The sequence below is a fragment of the Vipera ursinii genome, assembly GCF_947247035.1.
Source record: "Vipera ursinii genome assembly, chromosome: 1".
Classification (NCBI taxonomy): Eukaryota; Metazoa; Chordata; class Lepidosauria; order Squamata; family Viperidae; genus Vipera; species Vipera ursinii.
Window position 1 is genome coordinate 136,300,681 of NC_139512.1, and position 27,175 is coordinate 136,327,855.

The 27,175-nt window shown below is 40.5% G+C and overlaps 1 protein-coding gene across 1 annotated transcript; it reads right to left on the reverse strand.

Moving 5' to 3' along the window:
• LCT (lactase) lies at positions 1–26,930 on the reverse strand (the record flags this gene model as incomplete). Its single annotated transcript, XM_083367001.1, has 18 exons — positions 1–196; positions 760–1,000; positions 2,692–2,915; positions 4,566–4,700; positions 6,017–6,114; positions 6,713–6,915; positions 8,166–8,364; positions 9,812–10,102; positions 11,927–12,195; positions 13,406–14,968; positions 16,847–17,492; positions 18,079–18,784; positions 19,478–19,687; positions 20,300–20,366; positions 20,758–20,860; positions 22,467–22,550; positions 24,464–24,540; positions 26,423–26,930. 18 exons carry the CDS (start codon positions 26,928–26,930, stop codon positions 1–3), a joined length of 5,820 nt encoding a protein of 1,939 aa, XP_083223127.1.
• Positions 26,931–27,175: the final 245 nt, after the last annotated feature.

A 27,175-nucleotide genomic window follows, 5' to 3' on the forward strand; every position in this document is an offset into this window, starting at 1 on the left:
TTAAAATGTTGTTCTTTTCAAAATATTTTTGGCCTTTTTACATGCACAGAGGGAACCAGCGAATCCTAGTATAGCCAGCAAGCATAAGACAAATAGAACGTAAAGAGCTATTTCAGCCTCAGATGAAGTCAAGTCCAGTCCCAAAAATGGCACTTTCTTGATATCTTCCAGTCCTGTTGGGCTTGTAAGTGGCAGACTACTAGTAGTAACTGTTGGCCGAGTAACATCTGTAGCTGGTGGTTTAGTAGTACCTACAAAGGTAATCATAAGATTTGTAAACTGATACATCCAAATAAGCTGATAAAAAATTGCCCTAATAATTTTAAAACAGACCTCAAACCAACCTCAAATAGAGAAGATCATTATTGTCAGTGGCATGTATAAGGAACAAGACCTATTGGGTTTGATTCATAGTTGTAAAAATGAAAATTCCTGTATTCTAGCTTCAATCCCTGAGGCTATTCTCTTGAGTATTCCTCTTGCGGATGCTCCAGAATCAAAGACAAATAGATGTGGACTAATTTGCTTTGGCATTGTTAGAGGGATATCCATTAAGTTGTTCTTTTAGCATCAGATATGACAGTATTTCCTATCAATACTAGCTGACCATTCCTCCTGGGAATCTCAATCTCTCATTTTTCCCCCCTGCCATATAGAACTGTCCAGAGTGGTACAATTATTATAGTTAAAAAATAGTAATATTTTTAAAATTATCTTAGCATACCTTTTAAAGCTAGTCCTTTTCTGCTTCTAATATACCTACCTCCAGGCTGTGGTTCAAGACACAAATGAGGTCCATTAGCTGGATCTGGGAAGCCGTTACAGCGAATAATAGACGAGTAATATTTTGAAGACTCTTTTGGAATTCTAGTTAGATTGGGGTCTGTGTAGTTGGTGTAATACAGGCCAAATTTTTCAGAGAAGCCCACTGCCCATTCAAAATTGTCCATCAAAGTCCAAACTGTATAACCTCGGAGATCAACACCATCAAATACAACTCCTGTTATATATAAAACAGGGATGGGGAAAGATTTTTACAGTGTGGTTTTATACAGGTTTAATTACAAACTCATACACAATGCAGACTCCTGAATAATTTGGGTTGCAGCCTCTCTAAGCATCTGGTCTGCTTTCAAAACTTCAGCTTGAGGGAGTGAGCACAGAAGAAAAACCTAAAGCCAGTTATACAGAGGGAGTCAGCTTAATGCAAAGTGTGTTGAAAAAATAGCTCTTAAAAGATAACCCAGTATAAGTTAAACACTGTGCCCTTTTTATTACTATAAACACACACACACACACATGTGAACATGCCTTTCCCCGCCTGTTTTCCCCATAACAACAACCCTGTGAGGTGAGTTAAGCTGAGAGAATGACTGGCCCAAAGTCAATCAGTTGGTTCTCATTCCTAAAATGAGACTAGAACTCACAGTCTCCTGGTTTCTTGGCCCGCACCTTAACCAAAGCGCCTCTCAATACTTCCAATATTTCCAGTAAGGATAGCTGAATATAGGCAGTGAATAGATGGTTACTATTTTGCTGTTTTCATGTTTTCATCAGGGAGAGATTGATTATATATTAGAGGTAGTGTTGTGATTCAGGGTCAGCCTGTGGGTTCGGCAGTTGGGTCGGACGACTCAGAGGAGGAGGGGGGTGTTGAAGACCTTGCTGAGGGGGTTGAAGATCTTGCTGATGATAGCCCTCAGCCAGGCCCCTCCCACTTGGTCACCACGGAGACCCAGCTGTGTGAGCCTGACAGTGTGGATGAAGATGACCCACAGCTGGCCCTGTTCAAGGACGCCCGACGCAGGAGGCAGTCAATTAGGAGTAAACAGAGGAAGGCAATGGGGCTTCTCGGAAGGAGGCAGAGAGAAGCCACACCCTGAACTCTATATAAGGGGAATGTGTGGGGAGGGCTGGTTTGCTGAAGGCAACCGCTCGGATAGTGTTTCAAAGCTCCTGTTTCTTGGTTCATGTCTTGTTTGTTTTTGTAGTAATAAATTTGGCAGGCGTAATTCCAGCCTCTTGCCGTTTGTAAAGGGGTTGCCTTTTCTGCAGGGCCGGTAGCAGGCTGGTACAGAACAGGTAGTTGATCATTAGCCTCTTCCTTCCTTTAGTAAAACAAAGCAATCAAGCTGGAAATAACTTCAAATGATCAACTAGTTTCAATTAGCTCCCTTTCCAGGAAAAAATCTCCATTATAGTAGTCCTGATAAAGTAATCTTAGCCTTCTTACGTAATATATTTTAAATTGTTATTGTTAATATTGTTAACGTTACAAATGCTAACTTGTTCTTGCTAAAAAAATTTGCAGTTGTTTTTTTTTCTCTACACACCATACGCAGCATTTAACACACTCATACAGCATTTAAAAAATAATAAATAGCAATTACTAAGCTAGCTTGTTCCGATGCTAAACAATTAGCAGAATAACTAAATCTGCAATAGGGATGAAATTTTCAAAAGCAGTGTGGAAATTCTGCACCATATCATTCCCCGTAGTCATTCACAGGGTTTAGAATGTAATTTTTCACTTTTGTACTCAAAACCCATCTCCATGCCAGCAAAGGTTCTTTCTCCATTACGCACATTCATTGGAAAATTAGTTAAATGTTCACTCTTTCAGGGAAAATAGAGATAAGGAAGAACGATTAATTGGATTTGGAGACTGCTTGTGGAAGGAATACCACATACCTTTTAATGCTTCATCGATGTAGCTCTTTAAATAATGTATGCGCCAGGTATCATTCAAGCTTTCATCTATACGTTCAGAAACTCCGTTCTCAGTCACATAAATAGGTGGATTATTGTATTCTTCTTTGATCCATTTTAAGAGCCTTCTGAAGCCAAATGGAGTCACTTTCAACCAAAAGGAGCCGGAACCCAGCCAGCTGTGGTCTACTATGGAAGCAACACCTCTGTCAAAGCAAACATAAATATATGGGCTCTTTGGTGCTATCTGTGCTTGGTTGCTTTCTTGTAGACATCTCATTACCCACCTAGGTAACATCATCAGTGCTAGAAGGGCATGGGTTTACTCTCTTTTTATATGCAAGTGGCTTGCTCTGTCAGTGTTGGCGGAAGGGGTCTTGGTGATTCCTTGATTGGGCTATTTACTGTTAGCTTGTTTGGCTGAGTTGGTTAATTCCTTGACTGGGGTATTGTTTCCTTCTTCATTGTTCATCTAATGTTAATCTTGGTGTTAATCTCTGCTCATCTGGTTTTTGATTGCTAGGGAGGAAGTGTTTTAGTCTTTTTATTTCTTTTTTGGCTTTTTGATTGTCTTTTTTGAATAGTATGTAGAAGTTGTTTATCGCTATGAGATAAACCATGTGGAGATAAACAAGTTGTTTGGTTTTGAACCCAGACTTTATGGCTTCTAAAATGATTTACAACTTAGCGTTATATATAAGACTAGGTTTTTCAAGAATTATTGTTGAAATAGTCCATAGTTTCAAAACACTGGCTTTTAATTTTATGCTCCAATGATTACTGGTGGTCTGTAAGGATACTATAAATGGTCCACGGAGCAGCACCAAGTAAAAATGAAAGTAACAAAAAAATAATTGGCCAAAATCTTATGAGATGTCATGAGATTTTGACATTCTCATAAAATCTTAAGAGATTTTGGCATTCACTGTGATCTGCAAAAATACTGGTGTCCCTGTAATAAGAAAAGTTTAGAATTGCTAACAGTTCAAAGCGTAAATCCAGATGTTTCACTAGTATGCTTAGTTTGAATTTACAGTGTTAAGAACTTTTATGTATTTGCACTTCTTTTTAAAGTTAACATTCCAGTGATTTCCCAAGTAACAGGAACTGTGTATTGATCACTTAGGCAGTGAGGTGCATAGTGCTAAAGTGAGGACGCAGACAACTGTAACTATAAGGAGTTGGGCCACTCATGCACTAGGATTTCATTTAGGGACCTATTTGATAGAAATGATACCCATTTACAGACATGCTGGTAGTATTAGAGGTATCCACAAAATTTATTTTATACTAGACAAACAATACATGTGTGTACCAAAGATCAATACGTAACAGTTTCCAGCTCCTTGAGAACCAGCCATCTACATAGTCTTATGGAAAAGTTAGCTTTTTCTGCAACAGGGACTAGCATATTAGCTTTGTGCCTGTAACACGTGATGCATAAGTTGCTTCAAAATAGCAATAGTATAGCATTTAGGCTTGTATACCACCCTATAGTGCTTCACAGGACTCTCTAGGCAGTTTACAATGCCAGCATATTGCCACCCACAATCTGGGTCCTCATTTTACCGACCTTGGAAGAATGCAAGGCTGAATCAATCTTGAGCTTCCATCAGGATCAAACTCCTGGCTGTGGGCAGAATTTGCCTGCAATACTGCATCTAACCATTGTGCCACCAGGGCTCTCAAAACATGGGAAGATTCTCATTTTATCAAATAACATAATGGTAAATGTTACTGTGCAATAATAAAATCCAGTAATTTCATCCTCAAGAATGGCTTTGTATTTCGTTTTTATTAGGATTACTTAGACGGTGAATAATTTAATGCAATAGAAAATCATGCTTGCAGCTTACCTATCACCATCGTAGGATGGCATAAGAGGAGAAAGATTTAAATTGGATGCCAGGATTGTGGTATAATGATTCAAGCCAAAATAGTCATATGTGCCTTTAATTCTTTGCTTTTCACTTTCAGTAAATTCAGGGAGCCTGCATCACATATAACACAAACATACATGGAAATAGAAAAATAGGTTTTTACATGATACATTTATTACAAAGGACTGACAAGGTTATATATTACTATATCAGCTGGACTCTGTGATTTATAATGTAGCATAAATTCTGATGTAGGCACTTTGTGGTCTCAAAAGGGTTAAAAGGAGGGCACTGAAAACTGATCTTATATCAAGAGCATTTCCACAGAGGATGTTCTTAGGTAATTCAGAATCTGGTCTGAACATGCCCAGTTTCATGAACAGAACCAGGAACTGAGTTGGTTTACTGCTGGTTTTGCTGTACTACAGGGATCTTCAAACTTGGGCTTTTTATGACTTGTGGACTTCAACTCCCAGAATTCCTCAGCCAGCATGCCTGGCTGAGGAATTCTGGGAGTTGAAGTCCACAAGTCATAAAAGGTCCATGATAAAAACCCCTGCCGTAGTAGAAATGAAGCGGCAGCAATACTACCTTTCTCTTGAAGTACTGTGGCTTCATAAATTTCATGAGCATTTAGTATCTAAGGAGATTCTCAGTCATCCAGGTCAGCGGCCCCCAACCTTTTGGGCACCAGGGACCGGTTCAGTGGAGAGAGGTTTTTCTACAGACCGGAAGGGTCCCGATTTCACGTACCGCCTGCATCCCACGGATGGGGCTTCACTTGTTTGCATGGCTCATTTTCTAGCATGCCGCAGCCTGGTATGAGTTGGGGGACCCCTGATCCAGGTCATGGTTGTCTCAAAGGTACTTTTTCAAAAGGCAACTGGACTATGACATTTTTTTCTTATTTCTTTTTTTTTTCCTTAAGGGGAAAAAAAAACCCATAGTCCAGCTGCCTTTTGAAAAAGCACCTTTGAGATGAATGTTTACTGTTTCTGCTAGCAAGAATCATCTCCTCACATCATTTCATTTCACCTCATCCCACCTTACCCCCCACTCCCAGCATCTTTCTCCCACTCTCTTGTCCATTGTAGCTTTTAGAGGTCACCAGAAAAGAGGATACTGTGATAGTTGGTTGACGAAGCCAGCTTGGTTGTTCCAAGGAGACTCCTCACCGCCATTCAGAAACATTCAGAAAGCTCTTCGGCCCACCCATTCCCATACTGTAGTTGATACGATTGGTCATCGTAAGAATGACTTTCATTTTTAACAGCTGACACTTGGATTTCCTTTTCCTTCCCTCTCCCATTCCTTTTCCTTTTATGAGGTAAGGCAGTGGAGAGTGATGGCTTATTTGATTTTTTTTTATAGGCTACCCTGAGAACTTCTTCAGCTGAAAAATAGGCTGTGAATTCTGAATCACTTACCGTGATTTGCCAGTGCTTCTTTCTTGTATCCTCTTTTTCATCAGATCGCTATAATCACCGGTTTTGAAAATGGGATGAGCAAACCAACCAGCAAAAAACTGTGGCAGGACATCACAAGAAATCAAGGGTGACACACACATTAGCCAACGTATTTGCAAAAGAACAGCTCCTCAAACCATCTCTTTCCAGATGCCCATTGAGTCATTATACTGTGACTCAAAGGTTCACAATCCAAGTACATTTCATAATCCAAGCGCAGATTAGATACTAAGACCTACTGAATACCCACACTATTTTTTTTCTGTTGATTTTGTTTAACTAGAAGAACACCTCCTTTTTGGCTTTAAAACCAAGCAGATTACTACTATAGGCCTGACTGGGATTGCATGATAGAGTTTACATCAGGGGCGTCCAACTTGGCAACTTTAAGACCTGGCTGGGGAATTCTGGGAGTTGAAGTCCACAAGTCTTAAAGTTGCCAAGATTGGACCCCCCCTGGTTTATAACATTATTTAATTTATGAAATGGTGGACCTTCTCAACATCGTGTCCTGATTACCGATAGCTTGTATCTCATCTCCTCCTTAGCTAATATAATTTGTGATCAAACCAGATGGAATCTGGGGTCCAGCCACAACTGAGGGTCCAAGACTGGGGCGAGGGGGGGAGTGTCTCATTGTTACAGATACCATATTACCTGAATGTATCTCTCAGCAGCCTCATAATCCTCCTGCTTGTGAGGGTTCTTTGGTTCAGCCCACTCAATACTGATGGACAGTGAGATCAATCCTTTTTGTCTGGGACGGTAGGTCCCATTGTAGAGGTGCCACACTTCTGCATGTGCCTTGATCAAATTGTGCCCCACAATGTAAGGAGCGTGGCCTGGTCTTCCAGATATGCCTGAGAAAATAGTGACATGGGAATGGGATACCCTGCAGCTACAGGAGTACCAATAGCTATATTTTAATCATAGCTTTTAATCTATTTGCATTTCTCAAAGGAGATATCCTCTTAAAACCTGCATTTCTCCACCCCTTCTTTCAGTATATTAGACTAAAGTGGTGACAGATGTCCATTTTATTGCTTTGATTATTGTAGCACTGAGATAAAGATCATAACATTTAAAGGTGATTCTAAAGAAATAATCCCCTTGTTCAAAAATATAAATGAATTGAATCACAATTAAATATTATACATATTATATCATGTTTTATTTCTGACACGTACATCAGTTTCTGGCCGATGTGAATCCCCACCCCCCCCACCCCCATGGTTAACTAAAAACTCTAAGCTGAAGTTTTCCCGCAACTCATTTCCATGTTTGCCTTAAACTCCTAAAGTCATCCTTCCCTATGCTCCAATAGAAGTTGCTGAGAATAGCTTGTGTTGCTTAAAGAACAGCAGACTTCCAAAATACATGCAGTTGAAGTTGATCATGGCCCATTGGCTTAAGAGGAAGAACTAGGAAAATCTGAATAGGCTTGGCAGCATAGCCATACACCTGGCCTAAGATAACAAGGCCAAGGAAAGGCTTATATGTGGCTTATAATGATCTCTTGCAGACTTTGCTCTTTCTGTAGAAATCTATTGGATAATGTTTTCTGTGACTTTCTCAGACATTCTAACAAGATTGATTAACAAACCCAAGAGACAATTCAGAACTTGTTCATCTAAGAACAGATTTGCTACTCAGTTTTTTCAAAGCTCTTAGCTCCATTAATTTCTTCCTCTAATCACTCCTGTTCCTAATACTCTACTCAGAAGAGTCAGGAATACTGGGTTAAGGGTAAGGAATCCGTGAATCCCTCACAATTGATCCTGATGATTGAAGTGGACAAAATGTATAATCCAGCAACACTTGAAAGGCTTTAAAGGTTCCCTATCTTTACATTAGACCAGGGGTAGGAAACCTCGGCTCTTTTATGACTCGTGGACTTCAACTATGCTGACTCAGGAATTCTGGGAGTTGAAGTCCACGAGTCATAAAAGAGCTGAGGTTGCCTACCCCTGCATTAGACTAAACCTGGAATTTTAGGTTCTCTGTCAACTGCAAAACTACCCACTCCTGGGTCAATGGAGATCTTAACAATATCCTCTCATTTCCTAAAGTATTCCTCCCATAAACAAGAAGAATTGGCGAAAGGTCTTACCTGGTGCAGACACTCCATAACCATGACCAAGGTTGGCAATGACATAAGGCTCATTTAAAGTTATCCAAAATTTCACCTTGTCTCCCAATCTTTGAAAAATGAGGTTTGCATAGTCTTTAAACTTCTGAACGATAGTGTCATTTTCCCACCCTCCAATGTTTTGGAGGGCCTGAGGGAGATCCCAGTGGTACAGGGTTATCTAGAGTTTAAGACATGCATTTACAGAAGTCTATCATTTTTGTTCAATTAGCCAGTTATCTGTGCAATGGCAAGCGGTAAATTTATTACTTTGGGAGAAATGGTTTATTAAACTGTTCTACAAAACCACAGCCAAGTCATGGGGTACAAATATATAACGCTTGAGTCAACAAATGTGAAATGCTTCCAGGCTGAAACCTTTGTACTATCAATTAAGAGACATTGTGCATGCCATTATACTGTATTTGGCTTCTTAGCACATATTTGGGTGGAAATAAAGAAACATTAGTGCAAATCTTACAAACATGTATGTGCTGTGATTCAGCGTCAGCCTGTGATACTGGCAGCTGAGTCTGATGATTCTGAAGAGGAGGAGGAGGAGGGGTTTGGAGAGCCTTTGGTGTCGGAGGGAGGCTCTGATGCACTGCAGGACTCTCAGCCTGGCCCCTCTTGTCATGTTCCTCAACAGACTCAGCCGTGTGAGCACGAGGTATTGGACATAGATGATTCACAGCTGGATCTATTCAGGGAGGCTATGAGCAGGAGGCAATCCAGCAGAGTAGAACAGAGAAAGGCAATGAGGCAACTCGGTGAGAGGAGGAGAAGGCAATGAGAAGCCACGCCTTGGGACTGCTGATAAAACGGGAAGGTGTGGGAGGTGCTGGTTGCTGAAGGCAGCCGTTTGAAGATCTTCTGCTAGTGTCCTGGTCTGTCGTTCATTTTTAACTAGTTTCAACTTTTGATTTAACTCTTGTTTGAATTTTTGATTTCTTTGTAAATAAATTTGGTTGGGTTTTTCCAGCCTGTTGACTATAAAAAGGGGTTGTCCCTGACATTCAAACAGGGCTGGTCGTAGGCTGGAACAGAACAGTATGTTCTTGTGAGATTTTGTCTATTTTAATTTTTTGGAGTATTGGAAATCAGTGGACACTACCTAGTTCTTCTGACTATTGCATACCCAACCTTGACCATAGATAGTCCTTCACTGATGTTATAATAACACTGAAAAAATGACCTACAACTGGTCCTCCCACTTACAATTGTTGGCAGCATCTCCATGGTCACATGATCTAAATTGGGTGCTTGGTAATTGGCATATATTTACAATGATTCCAGCATCCTACAATCATGTGATCACCACTTTTGACCTTCCCAGCTGGCTTCCAACAACCAAAGTCAATGGGGGAAGCCAGATTCATTTAATGACCATGTGATTCATCTTACAACTGCAGTGGTTCAGTGACAACCGTGGCCAAAAAAAGGTCATAAAATTGGGCACAATTTACTTAATAGCCCCCTTCCTTAGCAATTGAGAGTCTGGTCCCAATTGTGGTGTAAGTCAAGAACTACCTGCATATAACAAATTATCAACCTGAAAGATACCATCTTATATTCCCCCCCTTCCAAATATATGCTGCAGATGGTAAGGAATCTCGTGCTGTTTTTACCTGAGGTTGGATATTTGCTGCAAGCAGTGCATCCACAAGTCTTTCATAGTATTTCAGGCCAGCTTCATTGATGTGCTTGGTGGTCCCATCTGGGAGAATGCGAGGCCAGGAGATTGAAAAACGATAATGGGTCACCTTGATATCTTTCAGAGCAGCCACATCTGCCTCTATTTTGTGGTAGCTGTCACAAGCTACATCTCCATTATCATCGCTGTCAATTTTCAAAGGCGTGTGAGCAAACTGGTCCCAAACACTGAGGCCTTTTCCATCTTCTCTCCAAGCTCCTTCAATCTTTAAAGAAAGGGAAGTTATTTATCTTAGGTTGATTATATCTTCCTTGCAAGGCAATAATCATACATTTGCATCCAATTTGATCCTCATCAAAAGAGTGTAAATTTAGATGGAGAGAATGAGAAAGACAGAGACTCTTTAGGGTTGACTAGGAATTTGAACCCAGCTTTGGCCAACCCTAGTGTTATGTATTAGGCTTTTTAGGAACACCTAAAGCACTTGTATAAGAGTCACCACCAGGAGGCGCTGAACTGTAACTGTTCTGGCGGGAAGCAGTTTTGGCGGGAAACAGAGGTTCAATCCGATTGGTTGGCTGTGTACTGGCCAGGTATATAAAGAGTGCAGGTAGCCCCTATTCCCCAGTACGGTCACTTCCACCTAATAAAGAGCTGTTATGCTGTACTTATCGGCCTGGCGTCCTTCCTACTCTCCAGAACCCACTACACAACACCTAGACTAATACTTAGAAGATCATGCTGGTTCTCACTTCAATGACTCACCGCTAAGTACAAAATTAGCGGTACGATTATATTGACTCTAAGCAGTGCTTTTTTTGTAAAAGAAAAAGGTGCCGGAACTCACACATGTCATACAACCCACCTTGCCTACCCTACAAGATTCCATCCAAAAAAGGTGCCAGAACTCCGTTCTGAGGGTTCTATAACAAAAAAAGCCCTGACTATAAGTGTAAAAAAAAAGAGAGAGTTTAAGAACTGGCAATCTTGCATGTCTCCCTTCCTCCCACTTTTTTTCTGGTGTTTGAGTAAATTTGTCAAAAGAAGAATTCCTGTTAATCTTATAAGCTTCATTTGGTCTAATAAGCATGTTTCTTTAGTATGGGATTTGAATTATCATTAAAGTGGTAATTCACCATCATCAAGATAAATGCTAATTTAGAAAAAAGAATTATCGAGCCATTCTAGAACCAGCATCAGGTCACGTGCATGAGTTAGACCAATTACCGTCTGGGAGAAACTGCTTTCTGCCACGTAGTCCATGAATTTCTCAACCAGTCCCACTCTCAAGAATGAGTCGATACTGAAATTCCCCCGCATGACCAGATGGGGAATCCAATCTCTGTCAAGTTATCAAATCCAGCAGCTCAGATAAGGACACTGCTGGTCAGCATGTTAGGTGGTAAACAAGCACTACCGCTACCAAAGTGGAGCATCTGATCATAGCCAACATTGCTCTATTCTGGCCCTTCCTTAGATTTATAGCTTCTGAAACAGGAATATCTCCAAATTGGGCTACAGTTGTATGTACAAGTCTGTTTGCACTTCCTTTCCACATAGCAGAGGATTACGATTTTATTATAACAAGATTTGACATTTAGTAATAGCAGCCTGAGCCCAAGTCTCCCAGCAATCTGGCATCCAAAAATTCAAGTAAGTCTTGAAAGTGACTATATCCAGTGGTGGGATTCAAATATGTGAACAACTGTTTCTCTGTGTGGATGCCGCTTCCGGAAGTCCTTCTGGGCCTGGGCAACAAAAAATTAGCTACCGGTTCTGCCAAACTGGTGCGAACTGGCTGAATCCCACCACTGACTATATTGCCTTCCGCCAGTCTTTCCTTTGCCGTACACTCCAGTTCCTCTTCACCCTTCCAACCCCAGGCTGTAATCTCCCATGCTTCTCCCACTCCAAGCCTTCTCCATGGTAGTCTGGTTGGTGAATCCCCTAATTTTCCACTACCACTACTACATACAGGCATTCTAGCTATCTAGTCAGTGGCTATTCGGGCCAGATCTAACAAATCTCCCAACAAATTTCACAATGTTCTTAATAAAGTTCTATATCAAGGCATGTTTTTTCTTTTAACCTGATATGCTGCCGTGGCCACACTCCAATAGAAATTCTTGGGAAATTCTCCATAAAGGAACTCATCTTCTTTTGACAGCGGGAATCCGTTGTTACGTATGATTTCTGAATAATATATAGCAGACTCCTTTGGGGTTCTAGGCCTGTGTGGATCTTCAAAGTCAACCTGGTGTAGGCCAAATCTTGGCTCGTAACCTTGTAGCCATTCAAAATTATCCATAAGTGACCAAGCAAAAAACCCACGAAGATTTACTCCATCCAGTTTGTAGGCTAAAAAAATATAGAAAATCAAAAGACTGATTTCGTATTGGATATGTTTACTATAATGTTAAAAAAGAAAATAAACTTAGGAAACGAGAAAAGGAGTTGATGCTTCACTCCTGTTGACTTATGTGTAAGAGTACGTAGTGCTCTTGGGAATAGCTAGAAATAAATTGTCCTTCACCCCACAGTCTTATGTACATTTACCTGCAATTTCAAGGGATTTACTCCCAGATTTCAAGACCCATGACCTTAAGAATACAAATTTCAGCACACACAAATGCAGCAGTTCTGAACTTGGTGCTTCAGACATGCTGGACCTACAAAGCTCAGAACTGGAGGCCAGAACTTTTATTGAACCAGGCTACAATCCTACATATTTTTCTCTGGGAGGAAATCCCTTTGAACTCTGAAGAAACAACCGCATTTGCAGGAGGCAAAATCTCATAGAATACATGAGAAATTTCCTCTAAGAAATCATTACTAAAACTTAGTGGTCATCCCAGAAAACAATGATTTTTCAGATGTAAAAGTAACTGAAAAGTTAATTAAGACTTAGTGCATTTAAAAATGATGACTGGTACAATCCTGCATAATTTTATTCTGAACAGCATTTACTGTCAGGAATGTAAGCTTAGGTTTGCATGCTTGATTTCATTAACTTTAAATGTAGTCATTATTAATTTATATTTTTTATCTAACAGTGCAATACTAAGGATATTTTTTCAGTGGTAAATTCCATTGAGCCTTATCTGCTTTGCTCCCTTTCAACATTATTTAAAGCTTGGATTAATTTAGTTGAGTAATAAGATGACTATAAGCAATGGGTCAAATTTAACTCTACTCTTTTTTTCTTTAGGTTTTTCTAATAAAACAAAATTAAATCAATACTTAGCCTAAAGCAAAGCAAAGCAGTCTCTAGATTATTTACAAGAATGCCTCTGGGCTTCTGTTCATTCCTCGGAAAAGGGCAAAGTTGAGCTGAATTAGTGCAATTAGTGCTCAAGATTCCCTCCTAGAACTTAGATGTTCCATCTTGTCAACCAGATGGTCAAAATGCCCATGATAAGTCTAAATTTTCCAAGGACGTCCAATAACCACTGAACCCAAAATATATATCCATCATGCAAGCAGATATTAAATTGCTATTATTAAGCTTCATCAAGAGTCCTTGGAAGTTGGACAGCATATACATTTAATAAATTATTATTTTCATTACCTTTCAAAGCTTCATCGATGTAGGTTTTATAATAAAATATCCTTTTGGTATCATCCACATCTGACTTAGCTTTTATTCCAATTCCATTTTTGGTAATGTAAATAGGTAGATTGCCATATTCCTCCTTGATCCAGTTGAGGAGCCTCCGAAGCCCCCACGGCACAGCTGGTGTATTGGCCAGGGCTGTGCCTGGCCACGAAAGATCTCTCTTCAGGACTCTTTCTTGGTCAGTTTCATAAGAAGATGCTTTCAACTTGGTGGTTTTGTGCTCTATAAAGCTGGCAGTATAATAATTTAAGCAGAAGACATCTGCTGTACCCCGGATAAACTGTTTCTCTTCTTCAGTGAGAACCGGAAGCCGGGAGATTGGCAGTTTCTGTAAGTCAGTCCTATTTCCCACTGTCCATTTCATGGCATTTGGATAATCGCCATTTTTAAAAATTGGATGTGCAAACCATCCTGCAGTGAACTGGAGGAAACGATCCGCTGCTTTTACATTGAGGGAATTTTTCCGTGCCTTCGGTTCCACCCAGTCAATGTTGAGACTTATGGAAATTACACCTTTCTGGCTTTTCCTATACTTCTGGTCATATGTATGATATACCGTGGCATGAGCCTTCAATATTGTATGACCAACCTTATAGAGGGCATCACCTGGACTGTCTTCTACATTTGGAGGATGGACTCCTGTGTCATAGCCAGACCATGAAATTGTGACAGGTTCATTGAAAGTAATCCAGAACTTAACCCTATCTCCAAAAGTCTGAAAACAGAAGTCAGTATAACTATTAAACAGTTCAATCAGATCAGCGTTTTCCCACCCACCAATATCTTGAAGAGCTTGAGGCAGATCCCAATGGTATAAAGTGACCATTGGTGTAATATTTGCAGCCAGTAAACCATTAATCAATCGGTTGTAATAATCAACACCATGACTATTTATAGACTGGATTCTGCCATCTGGAAAAATTCGAGACCACGAGAAGGAGAAGTGGTAACTGTTCACCTTTAAAGCTCTCAATAAATAAAGATCTTCATCTACTTTATTGTAGCTGTCACAAGCTACATCTCCAGTGTTATTGTTCTTAATTTTTCCTGACGTATGAGTAAAGTTATCCCATATGCTAGGACCTTTTCCATCTGCATTCCAGCCTCCTTCAATCTGATAGGCAGAAGTGGAAACACCCCACAGAAAATCTTTTGGGAAAGTGTCATAAAAATACATGTCTCTTTCAAAATTAGTCTGACCAGAAAACTTTTCCCAAACTATCTTTGCTTTTGATGGGACTTCAGAGGCTGGCAAATTAGGCAACCTTGAGAACATGGAAAAATCCTTTCTGAATGGCTGGATAGGTTTTATCATGCTTGCATTGGGAAATCCATTATTTTCAATCACAGAAGAGAAGAAATGTGCAGATTTTCTTGGTGTCCTTTGTCTATTGGCATCTTCAAAATTCACATTATGGAGGCCAAATCTTTGACTATAACCTGACATGCCTTCGAAGCCATCAATCAGTGATCGGGCAATATATGCCCGAACATCCACAGCATCTTCCTTTACAGCTGTTGAGCAAAGAACAAAGAATTTATTTAGATTTTCATTCAGTCCTGTAAAATACACAGAATAACTACAAATTTATTCTGCTTTCATCTACACTGTACAAAGTGATGTGAATATGTACAGGCCATACTCTCAGTAGGATCAGAACCTATCAGTCATGGAAGATCAGGTCCACATACGAAGGTCCAATTCAACTGATTTATTGCTAAACAGCCTATGCACAGAAATCTTTTCAAATAACAGCACCTGCTTGGAGTTACATAAGGTCCATGGAATTCAAGGAGGGTTGGTCTTAGTTCACTTGTGGCTACATAGGGATTTTAGACTGATCCCTCTTTTAACTCTGCTCCCAGGTTCTGCCACTCCTTTCCCTTCAGAACCAAAACTATATTCAATTTTATTTAGTTTTGAAATGCAATTACTCCTCTGTTAAAAATTATACTTCGGTATCAGGTTTTGGAAAAGTTCTGGGATTGTGCACAAGACTTTGGGGAACTGCAGCCAACCCCTTTTGTTGTATATCTTTGATATACAAGACATAAAAAGGTGATATGGTAGTAAACCTCTTAATTCAACAAGCAAAGCTAAAAACATTATAATTGATTGTATCATATATAACTCACAGCTGGACAAGTGAACTAACATTTTAAAAAGCTTCATGATCAATAAAGCCTTTTGATAGTTACATCGACAGTCTCTGATTCACCTGGATGCATAAATATCCATTAATGTGGTAGTGACCAGATGACAGAGATTCTTCTCTTATCAAGGATTTCATTGCAAGGGGCCAGCATTACCCATCAAACATCACTGACCCTTCTGTCACCCATAAGACTATGCATGAGAAATGGCCTTTTATTGTATCAATTGATTGGCTTTCCCAGTGATGGCTGACAATCCTTCGTGCTACCTGAAGCACCAGTTCCACCCATCTTTCATGGTTTGGTATTAGAAGGCAAACAGTAGAGAAGGCAAACAGGATAAATAACAGGCCAAAATGAAGCTTTGAAGGAATGCTTCTCTCTGGGACAGCTCTAGCAAGTGAAGTAGCTCTCCATTTTAGGACAATGGGTTTAGAACTTGATCACACTGGTTATTTCACTAGCCTGGAACAATGTTCTGAGCAGAAGGCATTTCCACCAAAGTGTAAAAATCAAGTAAGGTGCCCAGCCTTGATGCTTTCAGTTGGAGGAAATGAGGCATTCTCTTGAAGAAGGCCAGAGCAGTGATTGAAAACAAGTCATTCTAGAACAGAGGTCCTCAACCTTTTGGGCACCAGGGACCGGTTCCATGGAGAGAGGTTTTTCCACAGACCAGAGGGGGAGTGGTTTTGTATGCTGCCTGCATGGGGCTTTGCTTGTTTGTGCAGACTGGTTGCTGGCATGCTGTGGACCGGTACTGGTCCACAGACCAGGGGTTGGGGACCCCTGCTCTAAAAAGTGAAGTAATACCCCTTGGAAGTTTTATAGGAAAAGCCTTTGTAACTGGAACCATACTCTGTATATGTTTTAATGCTTTGGCTCCTGAAAGCATGGGAGATATGAAGTAACATTCGATAATTTTTATATCTCTTTTGAGGGTATGTGAAATTGATTAAGACAGAATAGGTGGGTTAAACCTAGCAGACATTTAATGCATTTATTAAGAAGAGGGAAAAAAATCATGCCACCTAAAACGGTTACATTGCCAACGGGTTTCAGCAGAATGATCTTTGAAGCTGTAGGGACTGCATGTCTTCTCTGATCTTTGGGTTACTCAAGAAGACGTGCAAATCTTACCTAATCAGATAAGCAATATGCGGGACGCTAACAACTAGCATCTGGTGAAAGAGCCAAATATTCACCAAGTTCCCGGGCGTTCAATGTGAAAACCTTCTGTACCTTTTAAGGCCTCATTGATATAGAGACGATAGTAATCCACCCTGGCAGTATCATTAATCAAATCGGCTCCATCATCAATAGGTGCACCGTTTGCCGCGATGTAAATGGGGATATTGGTCTTTGTATATTCTTCAGACACAAATTGCAGCAATCTCCTTAACCCCCAGGGCACAACATACAGCCAAGGTGCAGCTGTCGTTGGCCAAGAAGGATCCACATCTCGGGAAAAGCCTCCAATAGTCTCATAATCTGAAGTACAGGTTTGGTTATCCAAAGGACCAACAAGCCTAGAAGTATAATGAGAAAGGCCAAAGAAGTCAGCTGTTCCTTGCACCATCTTCTTCTCCTCATTGGTGAAGGTGGGGAGGTTGGCAATGTTGGCAGAGCACTGCTTATTTATCTCCTCGATCTGGGATTTCAGGATCTCTGGATAATCACCATTAATAAATATTGGGTGAGCAAACCAACCCAACATAAATTGCAAGTAGCGCTCGGCTGCTTTCAAATCCTGGGGAGATCCAGGACTTCGGGGTTCAGCCCAGTCAGAGTTCAACACTATGCCAACCTTCCCTTGCTGTTGGGGACGATACTGCATGTTGTAAACATGCCAAGTTCGAGCATGTGCCTTGAGGATGATGTGAGCCACCTGTTGGAAAAGAAAACACACAATAAATTCAGTAGACATTACTCCGCTGAGTATTTTATTAGAAGTTACAAATTCAGGTGCTAGTGTCTCTGGCAAGAAGGGATACGAAAAAATGTCAATCCAGGTGATATTATATCAGCGGGTTCTTATTGTTCATCTACTGAGGCTCATGATTTAGCTTTCACTAACCATATTCTGAGGAGGAGAATCTAAAGATTTTCTCAGCCCATTTTTTTTAGGGCTTCAGCACAGATAGAGGACCCTCCATAGCAAGCAGATGGGTTAAAATAGACCAAACGGCGTTTAAGAGTTTGGCTCTTTCCATTCCAGATACATTTGGAAGGTTCTGAGGGTGTTTGGGGACCATGAAGGGGAAATTGGCACCATGTGCAACCCACTGGTTGCCCAATTCTTTCTTAAATGCCTAGCGGTTTGATCTTCATCTTCAAGACTTGGATTTCTTGTTCTTCAAATTTTTAAATAGGTGATGTAAATTAATTCAAGCCTCAGATTAAGTAGCAATTAACATCGACCTCATGTTCATCTTCAACCTTTAAGTTAGAGCAAGTATTATTGCTTCTCATACCTGATAGGATGCTTTGCCTGGACTGACGATTCCTGGAGGATGCTGTCCTGTACCATAGCCAGCATAGCTAACGACCCAGGGTTCATGGAAGGTAATCCAGAGTTTGACGCGATCTCCAAAAGTGGCAAAGCAGAAAGCTGCGTAGTTTGCAAAAGCATCAATGATGCTTTCATTCTGCCAGCCGCCAAAGTCCTGCAGCACTTGAGGAAGGTCCCAGTGGAACAAGGTCACCATAGGTTCAATGCCAGAATCCAGCAAACTGTCAATGAGCTTGTTGTAGTAACTCACTCCTTGAGGGTTCAGGTTGCTGCTGTCTCCATTGGCAAAAATCCTAGGCCACGATATAGAAAATTTGTAGATCTTGGGATAAAGGCCTCTAAGCAGATAAACATCATATTCCACCTTGCGGTAACTATCAGAAGCTACATTGGCTGTTTGATTCTTATGGATTTGGCCTTGATATCCAGATCGATCCCAGATGCTCTCTCCTTTCCCGTCTTCTGCCCAGGCCCCTTCAACCTGAAAGGAGGCTGTTGAGGTACCCCAGAGGAAACCACTAGGAAAAGTATCTGTCAAAAAAGAGTCTCTTTCCAGCTCAGTTTGGTTAGCAAATTTTTCCCAGATCTTTTGATAGTTTGAAAGCGGAGTCACAGCACGTGTGGAGTCTTCCTTCTGCTTGGATGGAATAGCTGGATCCTTGTGGGGGCTTTAAAAGAAACACGGCTATATCAATAACTGCGTTTTTATAATGACTCATTCAAATGAATTCATTCAAATCATTCAAGTTTGGGAAAGTAATTTCAAAATATAGATTATGTTATGCAAAATTGTGGTGAAATTGTTGTGAGAATCATCCAGGGTTTAGGACAGGGGTAGGCAACCTCAGCTCTTTTATGACTCATGGACTCAGGAATTCTGGGAGTTGAAGTCCATGAGTCATAAAAGAGCCAAGGTTACCTACCCCTGGTTTAGGACAAGAACAATCTTTAGTATATAGACTTTCATAAAACATACCAGAAATAAAGAAATCCAAAGGAAATGTTGAATTGTTGCTGTGATACCTCAGTGCAAACTCTGCCCTTTTGTACATGCATCATGACATCACACCCATGTATGCAAGGGGTGGAATTTGTCCCCCACAGTATGATGCATGTTGGTCATTCAGATGACTAGTCTGAATGACTAGTCTCTCTATAAATCAGACTAACATGTAGAAAGTCTGCTGGCCCAATAAAATACCTCTTGATTGGTAAGAGAGATGTTTATATTATAAAATTCAAACCGTATTGGCTTATATTTTGTCTCCACATGGGAATGCGTTCAAGTGCACATGTACGTGTATGTATGTGCACAGATAAACAAACGCACAGACACAGACACATAATAAAATGAAACCCACATCTGAATCTGAATCTGAAGACCTCCAAAGACTTTGATCTTCAGCTCCAGGGCTTCCAGAGAGTTGATACAGCCCATCTGGAAAGTAACAATGTCCATGTTGCATACAGTACACCAGATTGGGAAGGAGAGCATATACACCACCAACATGCTCTTGACGAAAGTAGCTATTTCAGAACTGGGGAAAATGTCAGCAATCTCTTTTCTTGATCTGGTTAATATAGGGAAGCCATTTTATGAGAGCAGTACGAACAACAGCTCACAAGGGTTCTGAGAGCGGATAGTGTTTAGCAGACAGACGGTTATCAGATAGTCAAACAATACACAGCAATGAGTGGTAAGACTGACTTCTCATGATCTGATAACCCAGGGGTACTTTAGGAGGAAAGTAGAGGGCTGTAGTCAAAACTTTGGGGAAAGAGCTATGGCTTTAAGAGTAGGGTTATCCCCTTCCCAATTCCTGACAGAATCCCAGGGTTCCTCATTTATAAAGCAGCCAGACTATCCTCACAATATTTTGTATGAAGTTAAGAATAGCTGTAACACATTTAGGCAACGTGGCGTTTGCCATCTCTTGAACTGCCAGATTGCTCTTCCAAAACATTTAAAATTTAGAACAGTTGGGCTAAAACTACAATGTCCACTTATATAGCACTCCTAAAGTCACAAACACAGCTTCTGTCAAGCACGGGATTTCTCAAGATAATACGAAATATGGTTTTTGATTTACTGCACTATTTATTATAAGAGGCATACAAAGACTGCTGGAAAAAACATGCACTTTATTTAATCACACATAAGGATAAAATTTAATATTTCATACCTTGCTTTTGGAATGACTAAGTTCTCTAAGAAGGAATTCACATCATAGCCTTTCACCTGTGCTTCGGCTTCATATATGGTTGGTAAACAGAGAACAGAATCAATGCAATAAATAGATAAGCGAGAATAAGTAAGAACTTTTAGTTTGGCTACTGGTCCTTCTTAAGCACATCAGCTCTTTAGCAAGCGAGGTCTAAAAATTCTGCTATGTGCAATATCCTCCATCACACTCAAGAGAAATTGCTTAATTTGCAGCTCTTAAAAAAGGTTATCCTCTAATAGGATGTTATTGCTTTCAACCACAAGCATCCATTTAATTTCCCCCTTCCAACTGAAATAAATAGCATTCCCATTTACAGTAGAGCAGGAGGAAAACTGCTGTATTTTCCTTGCTGCCCAATCCACATGCAGCTAAGCCACACAAAAGCACCGCTTGTCTTTTCCACACAAGAAACATACCAGTGAAAATGGAAGCCATTGTTGTAGGTAGGTTTTCTCGAACAGAAGAACATTCAGAGAAGTGTAGAGTGAAGAGTAGAACCTCCTTATCATGTATGAGATGCTGAAACCAAAACATATTAAGTTACGACCTGTGTTAGCCTTGAGTGAGAGTCAAGTTCATCCTGGAGAAAATCTGTGTGGTTGCTAGGAATTGAATGACTTGACAATCAATCAATCGATCGATCAAATCTTATGTGAGGGAGAATTAGTCCCTGTAAAAAAAAGCAACATTGCTTCTCCTGAGAGATGTAGAAAGATTTGGTAAATGATGGTGATTAATGATGTATGAATAAAACTCTCCATCAGCATCCTTCCTCACCCTGAGTTTTCCTGCTATGTTTGATCAAAATCCTCAGACAGCACATTAGAATGGCCCTTAATTTAGACCAAGGGCAATATTAAACACTCATTCTCATGCATGCTTAAAAAAGGGAGTCTAAACTGAAATGAATATTGATCAAAAGGAAAGATTTGGAGGCTAGAATATCAGAATATACATACTGGATTTATTACCTACTTAGATGAAGGCTACAGTTTTCTATTCAATTGAGCAGACCCAATAAACATAGATCTTATTTGCAAATAAATACACTGACGGGTGTGCAAGATTCAGGCAAATTTCTTGGCTTGTTTCTGAGTGAACATTGTGTACAATTAATTATAGTGTATCTGCTTTGGAGATGAACAGCCAGCTTAGCACCAAATTGCACTCACATTTATTCAGGGGAACTTAGTTAGGGTTTCCCCAGACAGGCAACGTATCACACCCAGATGTGTTTGCTTATAGAACCTTAGGACAGGGCTTTTCAACCAGTGGTACGGGTACCCACCTGTGGTACATTGGCATCTGGCAGGTGGTACGTGACCATCCTAAAAAAGTGGTAACGGGGGAGGGGAATGAGCTGAACTGGTGGCAACACCACACAAGCCTGAGCGAGAGATGGCTGGAGCTGCAGGACTGTCAGGGCTCAGTGGAAGCGCCAGGATCAGCGCCAGGCTCCAGCTGGAGCTCGGCGCTGATCTTGGCACTTCTGCTGAGCCCAGAAGAAGCACCAATCAGCTGGAATGTTGCAGCATCTCCAGGGTCTTGTGATTTACATTCAGATGCTTGGCAACTGATTCATATTTATGACAGTCAGTGTCCCAGGGTCATGTGAAGTGACCAAAACCTGCTGCAACCACCCAGCAGATGGGGGGGGGGGAATAAAAACCAAACTCCCCCCCTCACAACAATAAAAACCTCGGACAGGAGGAAGAGCGCCGCCGAGTGGGCAGGCAGGTGTCTTGCTCAGCTGTGGCTTGGGAGGCACTATTTTCAGTGCCATTGTAACTTCAAGCAGTCACTAACCGAACTGTTGTAAGTAGAGGACTCCCTGTATTTTATCACTTTTTTCCTTTTTTTTTTTTGGTCATCAAATTTTTGACACCTTGCTAGGTGACTGGTGGTACTCAGATGTTTCCATATCCTAAAATTTGTACAGTGGGTGAAAAGGTTGAAAAGCCCTGCCTTAGGAGAGAGGTTGATAGTTCAACACATCTGAAAAGTGCTAAATTGAGGAAAGCTGATTCAGAGGCATGCAAAAAGTTTCCATTGATATCACCGAGGCCATTCAAGAGATGGTTCGCAAAATACCACAAAGTAAATTCGTGCAGTTGATCTGAATTACCTTGATTTCACTTAGCAACTTTCCAATATTTGCTTCCATCTTACAGTTGTACCATAAGCTGAGAGACAGAAAATCTATGGAGGCCTAAAATGAAACAGAACCTTGTTATGAAGAGGCCATCAATATCTGCAATCATTTCTGCAGCTATACCTCTGGAAGAACATTCATCAGGATAATCAGGGGTATCAGCCAAGGGAGGCGCCCACAGGATCAAAATGGGAGGCATGACTACATGCGTGATGTGTTTGACACACATAGATTCTGATGCTGTTGACTGTTGATCCACACATTCCCGCCTCAATGCTCCTTTTATATTATACTTTGGAACTAGGTTTATTTTTAAAATACCCATTTATGCTTGATGGCTGGTCTGAAGGCAAATGACAGCATTGTACAAAAAGTATAAATTATGAAGCAGAATTATTTTAGTGTGGTGATGCCTGATTTTCAGATTTTAAAGATGCATTATCTACTCTTGCATGCTAATGCAAATCTAAGGGGGAAAAACACAAAACCATTATCCCTAAAATTACATAAAACACAAAATTTAAAAGATCTATTCCCACTTTACATTCACCAAATGTAAAGGTGAAAAAAATACTGTAAAAGCAGAGAAATCACCATTTGCAAATCTTGATTAAAATATATAAAAAAATTATGTATGCATGCAAAGTACAGTAGCAAACTGATTCATTTTCTTCTAAAGCATAGGATATTAACTTTATTTTATTTATTAACTTGAAGACTTGCCATTTTTTTAAAAACAGCAGAAGCTTTATTATTTAATAATATTTAATATTTAGTGACAAGAACACAAACATTTCCCAGTAGGAAGTAGAGAAGACATCACAGAACAAGTGAGAGAAGTACATGGACATAAATATTATACCCCCAGCAGTCAAGTTCCATTTGAAGGGGGGGAGGTATCTTTGCTATGAAGGTACACTGTAGTTGCACTATGGTGTGGCTATGCTGAATCTAGATATAGGCCTTGGGATATAATTTTCAGCTGTGAAGACAGTGAACAGTTGCAGTTCCCCCTAAAGGCAAAAAAAGTCACATGCATTCAGTTAGATGACTTATTGATAATTTCCACGTTTTCTTACATGGGAGACAACAGTTAGAAAAAAAATTGAAAGATCAGTTCTGAAGATATTCTGAATATTCTGAGAATATTAAAGTCTTGTTGGATTCATCTAATCCAGCATCTTGCTTTCTAAAATAGCATACTTGCAGATTTAGGAAGATTGCTCAGCTAACCTGATTTTTTGGAAAAGTCCTCTTCTGTTCCCCAAAGGCCAGACTTCAAAGGTTGGAATTCCCATAGTGTCATTATAACTAATGGGATTATTTCTATAAATGTGTCATATTGCCTTTTGAGATTAGGTAGGCTACTGGCTACTGAGCTTGTCGATCAGAAGGTTGGCAGCTTGGCGGGTCGAATCCCGAGTGCCACGTAACAGAGTGAGTGCCTGTTACTCGTCCCAGCTTCTGCCAACCTAGCAGTTCAAAAGCACGTAAAAATGCAAGTAGAAAAATAGGGACCACTACGGTGGGAAGGTAACAGTGTTCCGTGCGCCTTTGGCGTCTAGTCATGCCGGCCACATGACCACGGAGATGTCCTTGGACAAGCGCTGGCTCTTCAGCTTTCAAACGGAGATGAGCACCGGCCCCTAGAGTCGGAAACGACTAGCATGCATGTGCGGCGGAACCTTTACTTTTACCTTTACCTTTAGGCTACTGGCCATTGTAACTAATTGCTGTGAATTCCATAAAGACAACAGGTACAGAACAAAATGTGTTGTGCCATATTCTTTTTCAACAGGGTCTTCAGCTTGGCAGATGTTGGACAATCTCAAACAGGCTACAAGAACTGCTAATGGGTGGTGTTTGCTTTCGCCAATTCTGTGTCATATGTTTTGTAAGTTAGAATTCTTTTCCCCCCCCCCAGCTATAGGTTAGAGATAATCTGATTCCAAGAAAATTAAACACATTACCCAAACTGAAGATATGAATGATTTTGGAAGAACCAGCTGATTATCACTAAAGTCCAAGGAAATGGATACTTTTCCACCTGAAAATTAGGAAAAAAAATACAGTTATCAGAATCCAAGGAGAAAAATATATGGAAAGAACCAGTATTTAAGCAGTTGGGAGTCTTCAGATAGTCTTGAGGATTGGGCAGCACTAGAGGATGAATGAATGGATGAATGAATGATTACAGAACTAGTGAATTATTCAAAAACTAGCAGGATGTGTGCTTGCGTCTGTGCCCGTGGTGCGTAGGGAGTGGGATAGGAAATGGGAATACCCATGTGGCTTTGATAGACTTGAGATAATGATGGGAGAAAACAGCTTATATTTAAGAAAGACAAGACGTTAAATAGCAAAGGAGGAACGAATTATTTTGGAGGCACTAGCTTGGGTAAAATGGAAGGAGATTTCACCCACAACCGTGTACAGTGGTGAGAAACCTGGGCCAGCAATCTCATCGAATGGAAGGCTTACATTTTCACATAGCAAAATTGACTTGGTAAAAGAGCAAAGGAGAAAGAAAAATGAGGGAGCTGGCAAAGGAACCAAAGCTTCACACCTGATTGACTAGATGGCCACTAGGTGGTGTGTGTGTGTGTGTGTGTGTGTGTGTGTGTAAATTTGGATTGCTGACAAAGAATTAAAGGGAGATTGATATAGCTATTTCAAGCTTCTTTGCTCTCATCAATCAGCCACACCCTTCTGAGATTCAAACCTGGGCTGCTTTGCATGTTAGGCAGTTGTTTTAATCTCTAGGCCATAGGAACACACACACACACACACACACACACAGACAAAATTTCTGAGGATAGGTTCCCCCCCATTTTGGCAATCCAAATGAGCATTTCCTTGACTTTCTGCATTTGGGAGTAAGGGAACTGCTGTTTACTCCAGTTGGAGTTATGGCCCCCTCCCCTCCATATAAAATACATGTTAAAACTTTAATATAATTGAGTTAATGGAAGGAATAATGATTTAATTTAATAATTTAATAATTTAATTTGTATACCGCCCTTCTCCCGAAGGACTCAGGGCGGTGAACAGGGCAATACACAATAAAAAATAGAATACAAAAATTAAAAAGCCATTAAACATTATGCCCATAAAATTAATACATATTAAAATTAAAACTATTTATAAAAACCCAACCCCATCCCGTCAGACCAGGCCAGCTTGTTCGAAAAAGAAAGTTTTGAGATCGCGCCGGAAGGAGCGAAGGTCGGGGGCCATCCGGAGCTCAACCGGTAAGCGGTTCCAGAGGTCTGGCGCGCCCACAGAGAACGCCCTCCCCCTGGGGGTCACAAATCGGCATTCTTTGATCAGCGGCACCCTGAGGAGGCCCTCTCTGTGGGAGCGCACTGCACAGAGGGAAGTTGACGCCGGCCGCAGGTGTTGCCGTAGGTAATCCGGACCCATGCCATGAAGGGCTTTGTAAGTCATCACTAACACCTTGAACCTCACCCGGAGAGCAACCGGTAGCCAAGGCAATTTTCCATGTTCCCTAACTCAATTCATTTCCCCCACCCCTATTTGCAAATGAAAAATCTTGCATTCATGCCAATATCACGATATAAATTATCTCCCAGAAATCTAAAGCAGGCAGGAAGAATACATCAAGAAGAGTGGTCAGTTTCACTAAAGACAAATGCTAGGCAAAATAAAATGTGGTCTGTTGTGGGAATAAGAATGCAGATAAGGCAGGGATTCAACTGAGCTGAGATTGATAGGATTCTCTTTGAAATGCTCACCCTTTACTTTTTACTCTGCTAGTCTTCAAAGACATCATCCTGTGATACTTCCTAGAATATGTGCTATTAACTTACGAGAGCACTGCACTCTTATTCTATATGCTCCAATCTCTAAAATTCATGTTGTCTAAAATTGCAATTCATTCACTCATATTCATTCATTCATTCCTTTACCTTCAAATGAATGTTTTTCACGGTAGATTTTATAAGCTTTTTGATGTGCTGAAACCAGTATTTGTAGAGGAAAGACTTTCGGATCCTCAGGAGACAATTCTTTGATAACTTCAGGCAAATGGCTGAAAGTGATCCAGGTGTCCACTAATTCACCAAAAGTCCTAAATGAAAAGTCTGCATATTCAGCAAAAAGATTGACAAAAGTGGTAAATCCAGGCTGGGTGCCTAAAGATTTCGGTAAACCATGTTGATGCAGAATCAAAATTGGTTTAAGATCCGCAGATCTGAGAGTTATGAGAAGTTGTCGGTAGCATTCCACATTTGTCTTGTTGGGCTTTTGGGCCTTCATTTCTGGCAGGATACGAGACCATGGCAAGGCCACCTTAAAATGCGTCACACCATTTGCACGGAGTTTGGCAAAATGCAATGACAAAGAAGTGAGTGACTGTTGATGGCAAAGACAATCTAGCTGAGCCTCTACTACAGAATGAAAGGTAGATTCTCCCATACATCTTTGGAAATTTAATGTATTCATTAACTCAACAGAAAGAGGCCCTGCTATATAAATATGCCCTTGACCATGGCCGAATTTCCAGGCTTCTCCAGAGCAAGAAAAAGGAAAGAGAAAAACTAAACATATTTTATAAACTAGCTCCATGTCTTTTGATGCTATAGCACAAGGACTCATGCCGCCTTTATATTAGATCAGAGATAATAAAATTTAACATTTAACTTTTATAACTGCTAAGATAC